The sequence below is a fragment of the Oryx dammah genome, unplaced genomic scaffold (assembly GCF_014754425.2).
Source record: "Oryx dammah isolate SB20612 unplaced genomic scaffold, SCBI_Odam_1.1 HiC_scaffold_12, whole genome shotgun sequence".
Lineage (NCBI taxonomy): Eukaryota > Metazoa > Chordata > Mammalia > Artiodactyla > Bovidae > Oryx > Oryx dammah.
The window spans coordinates 29,735,113-29,751,529 of record NW_024070196.1 but is presented as its reverse complement, the minus strand read 5'-3'; the positions used below and the strand labels follow the sequence as shown (position 1 = coordinate 29,751,529).

The 16,417-nt window shown below is 37.3% G+C and overlaps 1 protein-coding gene and 1 non-coding gene across 2 annotated transcripts in view; both read left to right on the top strand.

Moving 5' to 3' along the window:
- INTU (inturned planar cell polarity protein) overlaps positions 1-16,417 on the top strand; it is an 86,441-nt gene that overhangs the window by 26,536 nt on the left and 43,488 nt on the right. The window contains exons 4-5 of the mRNA XM_040250514.1: positions 9,958-10,161; positions 14,236-14,354. Of these exons, the coding sequence (XP_040106448.1) occupies positions 9,958-10,161; positions 14,236-14,354 (323 nt within the window). The remainder of the gene's footprint in view (positions 1-9,957; positions 10,162-14,235; positions 14,355-16,417) is intronic.
- On the top strand, positions 2,764-2,870 carry LOC120871663. The gene has a single exon (XR_005723086.1). It is a non-coding gene; the product is annotated as a U6 spliceosomal RNA (small nuclear RNA).

Below are 16,417 nucleotides of genomic sequence, written 5' to 3'. Positions count from 1 at the left end.
TGTTTAAACACTATACGCTTTTCTTAATTTTTATGTTATCTAGTTTAGCCTTACTCCTGAGCTTTTGTTTAGCCACATAATGAATTATTTTTCATTCCTTGTAAGGTAAAAATAAATTTCTTCCATAATATGTCATTTTCATATTCTAAGCAGTGACATTTTGTATTATAGATGACATTTTTAGGTCATTAGATGTATTTTTTAAATGCCATGCCTCCTATTCAAGAGTGTTCTACTCTTATTAGCATGGGGAATTGGCTTTCTCTCTTTCAAGGGGTAAGGAGGATGATATGCTTTAGAAAGGTCAGAGGCTGCATCTGGCAGTAAAAGAAGGAAGCAGTTTTTAGATTGATGGGAATGAAGAACAAAATGCCTGATAAATCAGAATCATACCTGCATCTGATTGAGACTTGAGGTAACAGGACACATTACAAAGTTTCTTGTTTTCTAAGAAGTAAAATTTTGTTGTATTCACTTCCTTCTCAAAATACACACACATGCGTGCGCATACATACTTTGAACATACACATACACACACGCACACAGATGCTCTGTAAATTAAGCTGTCTTTGGAAATGCAAAATGAAAGTGCTAGAATAAATGATAGCCAGTGACCAGCCATGCCTAGGAGTGGTTAGACAGATGATGCTGTTTGAAATTTAAAAAAAAATCAGGCAGACACCAGGCATGGAGAAGGAAATAGCAACCCACTCCAGTATTTTGCCTGGAGAATCCCATGGACAGAGGATCCTGGAGGGCTGCAGTCCACAGGGTCACAAAGAATCGGACACAACTGAGTGACTAAGTGCCGGGGTCCAGCCCCTGCAGGATCCAGGGAAACCCGAAGGAGAAACGGCGTCGGCAATTGCGATTGAGTTAGAGAGAGAGAGATAGTTAAGAATGTTGTAGATAAGAAAATAGAGGAGAGAAAGAGGCTGATATTTCTTGGTTTACATAGAGAACCAATAATACTTTAAGACAAGAAGTTTGCCCTATTCACAGAGGCCACAGGTGCCCTCCCGGTCTCCCGAGGGAGTGAAGACGCAGAATGTCTTCCCGTTCAGGTCTTAGAAACCCAGGCAGATAAGTGAACGCAGGGAGCCCCCATGCTCCAAGGGATCAGCCTGAAAAAGAGAGGGAGAGGGAAAGAGAAAGAGAGAGAAAGATAGAAGAAAAAACACGGGGTGACCAAGCTTCTGTGAGGCCCAAAAGCTTTATTTTTCAAAAGGTACTTTTATACCTTGCCTTATACATAGAGGGAAATGAAAGATGCAAGGTTATACAGAGTCAGCCCAAACATTCCAGCAGTATATGCCCTTATTGAAACCAGGATTTTTTTGCATACCTTTTCCACAAAAGATGTTGTGTACAGTATCTTCTGGTCTTGTAGGCCTGTGAACATTTTATGACCCTCTTTTGATAAAGGCTGCTCAACCAGAAAACTTGTTTTCCCTCAAAGTGTTTTTTCTTTATATTTCTAATCTATGTCAGCCTCAGAAAATGCCAAACAAAGTTACATTTTTCACAGAGCAAAGGTGCAATGAATTACAAGAAAGAACCAATTAGCTCAAAAGTTTGATATGGTTAAATTTAAGGCTACACTTGTTTTTCTAGCATTCTCATGTTAACTAATGCATTCCCAGGTGCACAGTGGATAAGAGATATGGGAACTTAGCAACAAGCATTGGCCCAATAATGAAATCCTACATCAGCACTAGCACTACTCTAATAACTTTTAACTCTTTCAAAGACTCTATGTTTTAGGCTTTCCATGCCTCTCACAGTTGGGAGGCTGTAAATAATCACATGCGTAGCTGTAAGGGTCTGGATATACCTGCCGAGCAAGCTAGAATGCTAACAGAGGGGGTTTGATTTGAAATATTCCTCTCATGTCCAGGAGACTTATTAGCTATAGCCCTAAGTTGATTTTCTCCAGAGAAAAGTGGTCAGGGTTAGCCCCCTGTTAATGTCAGAGGAGTTGGTGAAAGTCATGAAACAGTAAAACAGACAGATTCTGGTTTTGGGGTAGATGCTCGAGAAAGCCTAGGGAGCCCCTTGAGTTCTGAAGCCTTGCTTAACAGTTCTCTTCCACATGACTTTGTCATAGGTGGGATCTCTCATGGCGGCTCCCGGCAACTAAGCACATGAGACACAGTGCTGGAGCAGAGTGTGCTGGTATGCCCTCTAGTTTCTAGATGAGGAGAGGAACAAGGGTGGGCCAGGGTACCAGAGCACCTCACTGGGCACAGACAGGAGCTACTTATCAGTCAGTAACGAAAAATCACAGTATGATTGAAACAGCATCATCCAAGTAAAGGGGCTGCATGTGAGCCCCGAATGAGGGCTCCTCTTTCTTGCCCGTGTCACTTGCAGGTGTCCTGACGGTACTGGCAGAGTTCAGCCACATCTGTTCCGCCTTCAAAAAAACAATTTTGTTTCCAGTGGAGTCACATTATTCTTACATTTAATTAATATACACCATTTGCAAATTTGGCAATGCACAGTTGGCAGAAAAAGGAAGAGAAAGAAATAATGATTTAAATATTTTGGACCAATTTCACCCACCATTTCCATGTCCTTGTTAAGCATGAAATAGGAATTGTATATCTGCTGCCTGCCCAGTTTGCCACTACAACTGCATTAAATGTTCTGTGTTTTAAACATACATTTATATATATACTGTGTGTATATATTTATATATTTTTTACAACATTATTCTTAAGTGCCAATTCTTATATCTTATGCCAAAATGCGGAAACAGCAGTCCTCACTTCAGCTGCACATATACTAAAATTGAAACGATACAGAGAAGATTAGTATGGCCCCTGCACAAGGATGACATGCAAGTTCAGGAAGCATTCCTTATTTTTTTGAATATCCAGTATGGTCAGTAAATAAGTAGAATTAAAAATTAAAAAACAAAATGAGGAAACAGCAAAGATGGAAGAAACACTGTTGTGGGTCAGAATGATCATATTGAGAGGGTATGTTGAACTCCAGCATGGCCTTGCCTTCCTATTGTAATTTCAAGGGGATTCTGCCCGTATACAGCCTGAGAATTGGGAAGGGAACTAGAATTTGTAGGGTGCCAGAAGTATGTTGGTGCTTTGCTAATAGCATTCCCTTTGATAATTTCATTTGTTCCCCTATAACAATCTGTATTAATCTCCTGTTTTACACATGAGAGAAAAAGACTCTAGGAGAGAATTAATGATTTGTCCAAGATTACAGAATTAATAACTCAAAGAACTGGAGCCAAAACTGACTCCAGAGCGTGATGCTCCGATTGCACGCACAGCCTGGCTGCGTCTTTGTGTCTGTGTCCCCTTGTTCTTTCCACAGCTGAATGCAGTGGACTTGTCTCAGAAAAGCTGGTCTACCTAGTTTGTACCTATGGCATTTAAAACGGTGATTCAGGCAGTAAGAGAAGAGGAATGCTGATTTATAAAGAATACCTTGACAAGTGAAAGTGAAAGTCGCTCGGTCATGTACAACTCTTCGTGATGCCACGGATAGTCCATGGAATTCTCCAGACCAGAATACCGGAGTGGGTAGCCTTTCCCTTTTCCAGGGAATCTCCAGGCTCCTCAGTCCTTCTCTAGGGATTCTCCAGGCAAAAATCCTGGAATGGGTTGCCATGTCTTCCTGCAGGGTATCTTCCCAACCCAGGGATAGAACCCAGGTCTCCCATATTGCAGCCAGATTCTTTACCAGCTGAGCCACCAGGGAAGCCCAAAGAATACCTTAGGAGACTTTATTTTAATTTTGGAAATAACCAACAGTAGCATGTTAAGTTTATACTCAGGGTATAAAAATAGCCTGAAATGTTTCTCGTCATCCAGCAGAAGATGCCCCGGGAGAGAATGTAATGTGGCAGGAAGGTCACTGAGGAGAAGGAGGGCAGATCTCTATTTTAAACCTCGCTCTGAGCAATTTTCAAAAGTCTTCTGGGTTTCACTTTCCTCATCTATAATCAGAGGGCATTTGTGAGAATAAATCTCTGAGCCCTCTTCCAACTCTACAGTTCTGTATTTGAATTTTAAATAAGTTCTGCTATAAATAGATTCAGAATACCATCATGAAGTCCAACAGCAAAGCCTGGACTAGGTGAAGCACAGAGATACCAAATCATTTCTTTTAAAGCTAGGTTTTAACATTCTGCAAAACAGCTACCTTCAATTCTTCAAGAATGTTAATGTCATGAAAGAAAAAAAGGCTAGAGAATTGTTTTAGATTAAGATAGACTAAGCTAACATACAACCAAACGCAGCAACTCTTCCTTTATTGATCCTCTAATGCAATTGGGAATAGCTTTATTGGGACATTTGGGGAAATTTGAATATGATCTTTGTTAGAGAAGAGTATTGTGTGTTATATCCCTAAATGTCATAATTATATTTGGTTGTGTAGCCTTAGGAGATATGTACTAAGGTACTTAGCAGTGAAGTGTTAAAGTAGCTGCAAGTAGTTCTCAAGTAGTTCAGGCAAAATTATTCTTTTAAATAGAAAGAAGGTGAGGATATAAGAAGACGTCAGTAAGACAAGGGAGGAAGGAGGGAGGAAGCAAGTGTGGCAAAATGTGTTAAAAAATTGATGTAACTGAGTGAGGGGAATGTATGGGTGATCATTGTACACTTCTTGCAACTTTCTATAGGTTTAAATTTTTTTAAATAAAAAGTTGTGGGTTTAAAAAAAATGTTTCAGAAATTCAAAATGACAAGAACAAAGGTGCCAGTACTCTTCTAATGACTGATTTTTGTGATCTTGATCTGTTGCCACATCTCTGTGTACCCATTCATTCAACCAGCAAGTAATCATGCAGGTAGAACACCATCCCCCTGCCCCCTGGCTTCATCAGGGAATTTGGGTCCACACATTGCAGTTGACCAGGACTGACTGCATAAGTACCGGGCCATTGCTAGTTTTCCTGGAACTTTGGAGGAATCCAACCCCTCTTCTGAGAGACCAGCCTGCAGAACATTACTTCTTAGGCCATGAGAAGAGAAAAGGCTTCTTAAAGGAGATGATACTTGAGTAGAATATTTCAACTTTTATTATTTCCTTGTTACACGAAAGTGGTGATCATATATTGTGGAAAGATTAGGAAGTAGACAGACATTTTTAAAAAAGCATTTGTAAATCTTTTTTATTCTCAGAACCCAGAAAGTAACTAGTTAATGTCAGTATTTTAAAGAAGATGACTGATGTGATCAGATTTGCATTTAGGAATATATCCCTCTGGATGGGACTGGAGATTGGGAAACCAAGTGGTCAGCTTTATGATAGTCCAGAAGAGAGGGGGTTATGGTCTGGACAAAGGCCTTGGCTGTGGATATGGAGGAGAAGAAGTAGATGAGGGGTAAAGTATTTGGGAAGTAAAGAGGACAGTACACTCTGCAGGAGATAATGGAGTCCACGGTGCCTTCCAGTTTTTCTCTCGAGTAGTCCCGTGATATTGCCCAAAAGAGGAGGATCAAAGAGAATTTGCTGAGTCAAGTGGACTCAATTCCTTCAGACTTTTGACTAAGGACTATTCAGAGCATCTGCCAGACAAAGGAGAAAGGATCAGACACAGGGAGAGCAGCGAAGATGTTGTGAGAGAGACATGTGGACGATGAGCCAGAAGTGAGGCTGTAGTCTGGCTATGCAGTCCCTCGTGTGCAGAGGCTGGCATGGCTGCTGATGGGGAAGGGAGCGTTGGCTGGTTTGTTTGGCAGAGGCCAAAGCAACATTGCTTGTTACATGATGTGGGCTGGAGAGGATAATTAAAGCAGCAAGGCTTTGGAAGTGGTGAGTTATAGAGTGCAGTCCTTGGACCTAAGAATAAGGTACAGCATCCCCTGAAGGTGTCAGGGTTGGAGGGAAGGGAGGAGGAAAGAAAGGCTCGGTAAATTGCACAAATAAGAAAACCTTTTGAGGGAAACAGGAGATGATGAAACTTGTCACAGTTTAATGTTCATGGAGGAACAACAGAATACCCTTCCTTTAAGAAGCTTCACATAAACTCAACAGAGGAAAACCCCTTTTATGAGAACTTTCATATAAACTCAAGACAAAACTTTTCTATAAGAAGGTTGATATAAACTATCTTATATTAGATGTTACTCAATAAAAGTTTTTTTCCCTATAAAACATATGATATCCTTAATATTTACATATATCATCCCTTTTAAAAAATAGTGCTTAACTTTTAATTTGGTTATCTGTCTTCACCCTTTTATGGTTTTATCAAAGCAGCCAGATTTCCTGACATTTATAGCTACTTAGCATGTAAACTTTTCAAAATGTCTTGCTAAAGTGTAATTATCTTTGCATTATGGAGCCAACTTTACTTACATCAGAAGAATAGTGGCTAAAATAGTTCCTTAAAGAATGTTAACGGATGGTTCTGTGGTGTGTGTATTGTTTGAGTTTTTGTCATAGTGAGGGGAAAAGTTGTTTTCAAGTGTATCATTCTTCACCCAGCATAGCATACCAGTCTTAAATTTTAGGTTGTTGTAGCTGTCCAAAGTAGAATTCATAAATTTTTATGAATCTACTAGCTAATTTCCTTTTGTCATACCCTATCTTTTGACCTCTCCACCCACGAGAATCTGAGCTGGAGAAGATGCCCCTCCTGTTCACAAGTGCATTTCTTTCTCTGAGCACCTCTCACAGAGAGACGCTCCATCAGACCCAGCCTGCCTCTGTGACGCCTGCTTCCTGAGGTTGTCACTCATCCCCTGCTTGCTACAGTCAGATTTCTCACCCTCCATTTCACTCATATGACCAGCTCCACCCCAGAGCCCAGTGCTGGGGACAGTCTTCACAGCTACCCTCTCTAAGGGTACAAAGTCTGCACTAGAGATTTCCCCAGATTCTAAAGATTTCTCACATTTCCAAGGAACAGCACCAAAGCCTACCATATATTTTCTTTTGGACATTCCTAAATCCTTAGTCTCAGATAAAAGAACACCCTAAGTACCAAGCCATTTTTGCTTCATCAGGTCCTCATTGAAGGATTCAATATATTTATGCTTCCGCATGCTCAGTTGCTCAGTCATGTCTGACTCTTTGCAAGCCCATGGACTGTAGCCCTCCAGACTCCTAAGCCCTCCATTGAATTATCCAGGCAAGAATACTGGAGTGGTTGCCATTTTCTTCTCCAATATTTATGCTTATTTTTATATTTTTATTTATATATACATATATTGAGCATTACACACTAGAACAGATGCCACCCTCAGAACATAAGTCTTTTAGGCCATATATTGGTTACATATTGCTTGTTTGGATCAATACCTCACACCAAATACTCTTTTTCACATCTTTCTAAGATCATTTCTGAAACGGTGTCTCTTCAGCTTTTCTTCACCTCATCCTTCTTATCCTTATATTAATTTTTCAGATAACTCTTGAGTGTTCCCATATAGGATCTCTAACTTGTTTATATTTTTGTTTAACTTACTTAATATTCCAACACCTCCCCCACCGCCCAGTTTTACTAGTGTTCTACTACCTGTGGTTTTTTTTGGCCATACAGCATGCAGAGCTTAATTCCCCAACCAGGAATTGAACCTGCACACCCCCTGCAGTGGAAGCGTGGAGTCTTAACCACTGGACCACCAGGGAAGTCCCTAGCCTTTCTAGATAAAGTGTTCTAATACCAAGGGCACATTTTTCAGCATCAAGTTTATAGAAAACATTGCAGTTAGTAAGGGTTGATCTTTTCCATTTGGAATATTAAATGTTTTGTAAAGAAACATGAACATTTGGTCTCAGAAAAATTTCATGAGGAACTTCTTCCTTCCTACTGTCTAGCCATGACTTGGTTCATTTTAACTCTGAATATATACATATTGATGAATTTAGACCTTATGTCCCTTTTCTACTTGTTAGTAAAATAAATCTGAAACTTACTTTAGAAAGGATGTTTATTTAACTAAATTCACTTTAGGTGTGTGTGTGTGTTAGTCGCTCAGTCGTGTCTGACCCTTTGAGACCCCATGGACTATAGCCTGCCAGGTTCCTCTGTCCATGGGAATTTCCAGGCAAGAATACTGGAGTGGATTTCCATTTCCTTCTCCAGGGGATCTTCCCAACCCAGAGATAAAACCCAGGTCTTCCGCATTGCAGGCAGACGCTTTACTGTCTGAACCACCTTAGGTAGACAAAGATAACTCAGCACCCCTGAAATATTAGACAACTACAGACAAGCAAAATTGAATATAACCATAGTCACTCTTTGCCAACCAAAAAAGAAAGATATCTAGATAGTTTTTCTTTTGGAAAGTTTTGTTCATTGGGGTAGATTTATTTCACAGTATAATACTAACAATAGATAGGCTGATGGGATTATGAATTTTAAACAATAATATGCTTAATATTTTTATGAAATATATAAATATTTAAGACTCATTTTTTAAATGACAGTGATATATTAGTATTTATCATATATTTTAAAGTTGGCCTTGAAAATAATACCTCTTTTAGTAAGTTATTAAAAATAGGGATTATTACTGTCTTGATAGTAACTTTTAAATGTTTCCTCTCAAAATGCAACTTACTGCATATAAACAATTTTATTTGCTTTTAAATATTGATGAGATATCCTTTTCCCCCCAGTTTATTGAGGTTGGATTGACAAATAAAAACTGTATCTGTTTAGATTGTACAGTGTGATTATTTAATATACATATATCATCCAGACTTCTTTATTCTTGATCAACCATGAATTTATTTTTTATTTTTAAAATTTCATTTTAAAAAGTCATTGCACTTTAATGTCTAAATTTAAAATTATATAGATTGTTATGATTAGAATGTCCTGACTTATCTGTATTTTGATAAGATTTTAAACATTAGGAATATTTTGTGCCTATGTGATGATGTCCTTGCTACACAAAATTAACTATATTTAGTGACAGCTTCTTTTAGTTAAGATACACACTGGTGCTTCTTTGAGATAAGCAAGTTATCTTTGGCCAGCTGGCATCTAGATACATATCTCCTTTTTCAAGGAACGGTAATTGAGAAGTGGAAGCTACCTTTCAACAACTGGAAAATGGCCACATTCTGGACTCTTACCAATCTTATTTGACATCAAGCCATGAAATTAAAACTATCTTGATAAGATAGATAATCTTAGGGCCACAGTTCAAGATCCAAAAACTTATGTTGATAAGTTTTTATTCTTATTAGCCTTTATTTTAAAGGACCGCAAAGAATATCTAAGAGAAGAATATTTGAATATCACCATTTGAAAGGAGAGCTAATTCTGGTTGTATGAGGTTTTAATCCTGAATCTTATAATCCTGAATCTCTTCCTGCTTTTAATCCTGAATCTCTTCCTGCTAATTTCCCCAGATGAGTCAGTGCTATTAGCATCTGTAATGTAGTGTTACTCTTTATTACACTATCAGCTCATACTAACTTTTGTTTTCCCATGCATATCTTGTATTTGTTGTCAATACTTAGAATCTAGTGTGTGTGTGTTAGTCGCTCAGTCCCACTCTTTGTGACCCCATGGACTGTAGCCCGCCAGGCTCCTCTGTCCATGGGATTCTCCAGGTAAGAACACTGGAGTGGCTTGCCATTTCCTCCTCCAGGGTATTTTCCCGACCCAGGGATCTAACCCACGTCTTTTATCCTCCTCCATTGGCAGGCAGGTTTTTTTACCACTAGCACCACCTGGGAAGTCGCTAAAATACAATGACTACATTTAAATGAATGAACTTAGGTACAGAGATTTATACATTCTTACTCAATAAATGTTTGTAACAGTTCGTGCCAGCCATTGTCCTAGGAGCTGGAGACACAAATAAAAGTAGAATCCACAGTTCCTGCCGTCAAGGAGCCCATACTCTACAGTGATTTTTGTGCATGCTGGCATGAATGTGCATGTACAGAGTCTTCTTTGTGAAAACCACTGCTGATTTTCCCTTGTCATAAAATCAATACATTTTAATTTTTTAAAAGGTGAAACTGACATTTGAAAATGCATATGCTGTGAAAAAGGAAACCACTCAACCCAGACAGAAAAAGGCACAGTCGAACACAAGTGATCTAGTCAAACTTCTGTGGGGAGAAGAGGTAGAAGGTATCCAGCAGAATATTCTAAACACTCCTCACATCGTTATGTACCTCACACTACAGCTTGACTCAGAAACATCGAAGGAAGAGGTGAGTGTCTTTTCAAAAGTGCAAAGGAAAAAAGTAAGGACAAGGACTTTTTTGTAGATTTCCAAATGCATAGTAAGCTTCCTCAGCCATTCTGTCTTGTGTTTTTGGTATCTCTCTTCCACACAGCAGTCTTCACATTGACAAGCTCAGTGAGCCCATTTATAGAGATTACTAAAATATTTGAATTTGTTTCTCCTTATCTTCTTTTAAAATGTCTATTTGAACTGCTTTTTCCATGATATTTTTGAACCTATACTTGGTTGCTTGTATCATTGTTATTCTTGCTGTATGTTTTTATTTCTCTTTTCTTGTGATTACTCTAAATATTTTCTCCTGATATTTGTCTTAACAGATTCTAAAGTTAAACACTATCTTAACTCTTTTTCAAAATAATTCAAAGCCCTTAGTACACCTTAACTCTAATTTTCCCCTCTTCACATACATGCTATTATCATCAGCAGTTAAGTGCCATTGTTTTTTGAAATTCTACAAATTGGGCATAATTATACTACTGGTACTACTATTTATTATTGTATTTTATATATTACAGAATGTATAAATTATATATCATAAAGTTCATATTTTATGTATCATATTTCATACAGATGAATCATCTTTAAATTTGCGTGTATGTTTACTTTTTAAAATTCACTATTCTTATATCTCATCTTATTTGGTTATTTTTCTTCTTCCTAAAACTTATACTTTAGGCATTTCTCTTTCACTGAATTCTTTTTGTTGTTATTTATCTGATGCTGCCTTTTTCACCCTTCTTGAGAGGTAGCTTTGTAATTCTTCCTGTAATACTTCCTTTGTAAATCTTCTTGTGTCGCCAAGAAGATGAAGTCAACGCATGGCATTGGTCATGCCAACTAAACAGAAAATTTTTTTCTCTAATCTGTTTGAAGACAGTATTTCTTTTGTCTTCTGACTTCCGTAGTTGATATTAATTAATGACTCCATTATTCCTTTTCAAGATCGGTTGTGTCTTCTGTGTGCAGTTTCTTGCTTCTGCTATGTCCAAACTGCTTTTTAACCTCTCTGTGGTATTTATTTGTTTAAACAGTCCCATTTTTATTTTGAGAAATTCCTGCAAAGTTTTTAACTAATTTACATGCAAATCTGCTGGACTGTTCCTGATAATCCCTTGTTGCTTGCTTGTCTTAGTGATTCTTTACTTTCTCTAAGCCTCTCATACAGATCTCTTCTCCTGATGGGGACTCTGACTTGTGGTGGCTTACCTTGTTATGTTCTAGGGTATCACTGACTAAACTTGCTGCTTGATTTTTATCTTTGGGCGTCCTTTGGTTCTAAATGGGGAATACCTTCCTGCAAGGAGAATGTGCTTCTTCTGCTTCTGTCACTGACCTAGGGCACTTCAGCCTCACCCAAAGCTCTGGGTTTAACATGATGGTCCTAGGCTCAACTCACCTACCTAGCTATTGGCCCAAAGCTCAGTGTCCTGACCAAAGACATTGTATGTATCAGCCCTCAAGACAACCTGCCTCTGTCCTTCTGGCCTCTACTTACCACTCTCAGCTGAGGCCCTAGCTTGCTTTGCAGTGCTGAAGGAAGGGTATGGAGAGGATATCATTGGAGACCTCTCTAGTTCTTTTATATTGAGCAGTTCAACAAGTATGTTTTGACCATGAGTCTGGTTGTTTTACAGCACAAGGGTCTCAGAGCACCTAGTGTACCATAATGCTTTGAGCAGAAATGAAATCAAAAAAGTTTTTACTGGGACTTCCCTGGTTACGACTCTGAACTTCTACTGCAAGGGTGCAGGTTCCATCCCTGGTTGAGGAACTAAGATCCCACATGCTGCAAGATGCTTCCAAAAACTAAATAATTAAATAATAATTTTAAAAAACATTAAAGTATAGACCTAATTTATATTTCTTTCGTTTTGGAATCCTTACAGTCTATACTGTCAATGACAAGTCCATTTTTATTCAAAGTGTATATTTCCTTGTGTTGCCTTTTCATATGTCAGAATTTAGCCAATAACTGAACTGGAAAGGGAAGGACTTTACTTACACATATTTTTATAATTTGCTGTGCTCTGAAGAATACATGGGGACCTAGAGGTGATGATTCTAATTTCTTGCACATATTACTAGTCCCTTGTATCTTTAGAACAAATGAGAAATTTAACTGTATTAAATAAAACACACAGCATATTTCTGAGATGGTAGCACCCTGAATCTTTCCACGTTGTCTTGGAGTAGGCTAGTGCTGAGGCCTTTTGTCATCCTCGCCTTTCTTTCCATGGGAAAGTGTGTCGATGTTTCTCTAATGAACAGGTCTCGGTCTGTTGACAGGCCTGTATCAACACTGTCATTAGGAGAGGCTTTTTATTCTTACTGAACAGAGTGGAAGCTGCTGCAAATGCATGCTACTAACAAGTGCTTTAAAACGCAGCTAATTAAGTTGGTTAGGAGCTGTGGCGCTTGCCAGGTCTTGAATAGTGAGGCTTTGTGGGCTGGTTGCTGCAGAGGTTGAAGCAGAGAGTTTCTCAAATGACCTTTGTATTCTGGTATTACTTATTTTACAATTAAATGTCATAGGGTCATTTTGTTTTCATGAGTTACATATTTAATAACAGCTTGTTTTCTTCAAGTTACAAGATTTGGACTCTTAAAAAAAAAAACTAATTGAAGACTATATGGTTATTTGTTTAAAGTGGTATTGGGTATTTGGCTAAATACTATAAATTTGTTTGCCAGTTAAGGTTCAAATTTATTAAATGGACATAACAGAAGATCTTAACGGGTCTTTGACTTAATTTCTAGAGATAAAATGTTTTGTGATTACTTTTACACTAGAAATACTACCAGAAATTCAGGTTATTAAGCAGGCTGTATTTAGCACACATCTTCCATAGCAGTTTGCATATATTAAATGTGCTTGGTAAGTATAAAAAACAGATGTGTCCAGTTTATTATATATTTTATCCTAATATGGAAGTTGCTAAGACATGGACTCCAAGCCACATAATTGTTTCTTTTAAAGAGAGACGAAAACAAAGTGTAGAACATTCTTTAGAGACAGAACCAAAGAAAAGATACAGCATTTTAAAAGTTTGAGTTTCAATCATGGTTATATTAATATTTAAGGATATTGTCATTGAATATCATAAGTGGAAATTACTCTGAATTCTCTGTGGTTTCTATCTAGAAATTTTTATTTTGCTTGCTTCTAATTTGTTGTAGAGAAAAATAGCATTTTGTTTTAAGTAACAGCAAAAAAGTGAGGTACGGATTGAGTCATCTCTTCATGGAAAAGTACTAACAACGCACATCCTGGTTTTGAAATATATTTAATTTTATGAAAATATTTGTTTCCTGGGAATATACTCTTCTTGAAAACAGAAAACCATTATGCGTTTTGTGAATAATCCTATGGATTTAGTATTTTCCATAATTTAAAATCTCTCTTTTAAAGGTTGAATTCAAATTAATTTATCACAGGCAAATGCTTTCAAATTGAAACCGGAGATTTTATAGTATCGTTAATACTTCTTTCTTCTTATCTGCATGACTTTAATTTTGTATTGTCACTTTGTAAGTTTAATTACAGCCTTGTGTTTAAATAAAAATTTTATGGTTTTACCAAAGATGAAGCTTATCTTTTAAAAGTCAGTAATGTAAGTAATTAAATTTAAAGACTCCTTAAAGTTTCATTTAGTGTCTGTGTGCTTATGTAACCATAGGAGACAAGAATATCTATATAATGAAATATAAATGTTTGTTAGTATTTAAATTTATTGTAAAGGAGATTAATATTTCAAGCATTGCTGGTAATTGGTTTTAACTATTCCAGCTAATCAGTATTCTCCTCAGCATATACATCATGACCAATTTTGATAGTCTAACTTATTTTAAATGTGCATATGTGTTAAAATTCCAGGCATACTTTTCTTCTTATGTTTGCATAAAACTCCCACTGAAGCTGAAAGGAGTCATTTTTGTTTGTTTGTTTTTTCCTTAATTCGAAGTCTGTACTTGGCATGAAAAAAATTATTGTTGGAAAATTTCAGAAGGATTGACATTTCTGTTTCTTTTCATTTAACAGCAGGAAATCCTTTATCATTATCCAGTTTCTGAGGCATCTCAGAAACTCCAGAGTGTGAGAGGGATATTTCTCACACTCTGTGACATGTTGGAAAATGTAACCGGGACACAAGTTACGAGGTAATAATCGACTTTTATTTAGCTTTAATTCTCTTTCTTTCAAGTTCTTTACCTTAGTTCTGACAAAACACTAATGCAGGTATCTGTTATACAAATATGTTTGTATCTATAATGGAAATATTTATATGGCAGTTATGATATCTATGGATAATTTCTTTCTCACCTCGGTTGTTTCTACTACTGATCTGTTGAAAATTATATTCTCAGTACAGCTGTAGATCTGGGTGTTTGGGCACACTTTACATAACAAAATTAGACTAATGATCTGCATTTTAGAATTTTTTCATAAAAGTGATCTCTATTAAGCATGCATTATGATGAGTTTTGGCTTTTTCATGATTGTATCTTGATTATTAACTTGCTTGACAATAGCTTTGTGTTTGGTAAGGATGACTGAATACAAATTTTTCATATAGTTCAAAATGTTTTGTTCTGAAAACAATGATAGAAAACCACACAATACACATACACTTTAGAAAAGAGTATTCAGAAGGTATCATCTATGATATTTCCTGACTTTGAAATTTTATAGTTAACTTATGGAAAGAGGGGGTTTGCTTTTTTTCATAAAATAGATCTACAAATTATAAACTATTTTTCTTGGTATTTCAACAGTTTGCTAAGTTGCTAAGTCACTTCAGTTGTGTCCGACTCTGTGCGACTCCATAGACGGCAGCCCACCAGGCTCCCCCGTCCCTGGGATTCTCCAGGCAAGAACACTGGAGTCGGCTGCCATTTCCTTCTCCAATGCAGGAAAGTGAAAAGTGAAAGTGAAGTTGCTCAGTCGTGTCCGACTCTTAGCGACCCCATGGACTGCAGCCTACCAGGCTCCTCCGTCCATGGGATTCTCCAGGCAAGAGCACTGGTGTGGGGTGCCACTGCCTTCTCCTTTCAACAGTTTGGACTTGACCAAAAAAAAAGTTTATCTCAAATTTTATGAGCCCTTCAATACTGATACGATATCAAGTTGGATTTTTCTAGGCTTTAGCTTTTCTTTTCCCATCTTCTGATTAAAATGACACCTTTAGGATTTTATTCTTTATTGAAGTATATTGTTGGTTTATAATGTGTTAATTTCAGGTATACAGCACAGTGTACACACACACACACACACACACACATACACATACACATCCTTTTTCAGATTCTTTTCCCTTTGTAATAGGTAATTATAAAATATTGAGTATAGTTTCCTGCTATTGTCTAGGATCTTAATAGATAGGATCTGCAAGATAACAGGAAGAATTTTTTGTTTCTCTAAATGAAAGTGATATTTAACTCTGGGACTTTTAATATAGTATATATATAAAAGACTAGTTCATTACAGAATGCTAGTAACCAAGGCTCCATTTAGAATATATTCACATTCATAAACCTGGAGGAGGGCATGGCAACCCACTCCAGTATTCTTGCCTGGAGAATCCCCATGGAGCCTGGCAGGCTGCAGTCCATGGGGTCACAAAGAGTTGGACGAAACTGAGCGACTAAGCACAGCACACACATTCATAAAAGCATGTCATAGGCATTAAAATTTTTTTTAATAGTTTTACTGAGATATGGTTCATACATCGTCCAGTTCACCCACTTAAAGTATACAGTTGAATGGTTTTTGGTATTTGAAGATGATGTGAAACCATCACTAGAGTCAGTTTTTGAACATTTTTATTATCTGAAAGAAGAAGTCTGTACCTTTCAGCAGTTCACTCACCTACCCAACCCCAAGCCCTAAGCACCCACTAATCCACTTTTTGTCTCTATAGATTTCCCTATTCTGGACATTTTGTAAGAAAGAAATTGAAATATGTCATTATTTGTGACTAGCTTCCTTCTCTTAACATGTTTTTAAGGTGCAGGCCTCATTTTTAATCTTTTTAGTAAGAAGATGTGTTTTAAGTTTCTCCATGTGGATTTTATTTTTCTAAATACTTTAGATCTTTGATATTTAGATCTTTGTTAGATAAGATATGGATTAGACATGTGGAAGCAGCTTCCCTGGTGGCTCAGCGGTAAAGAATCTGCCTGCCAGTGTAGGAGATGCAAGTTCAGTCACTGGGTTGGGAAGA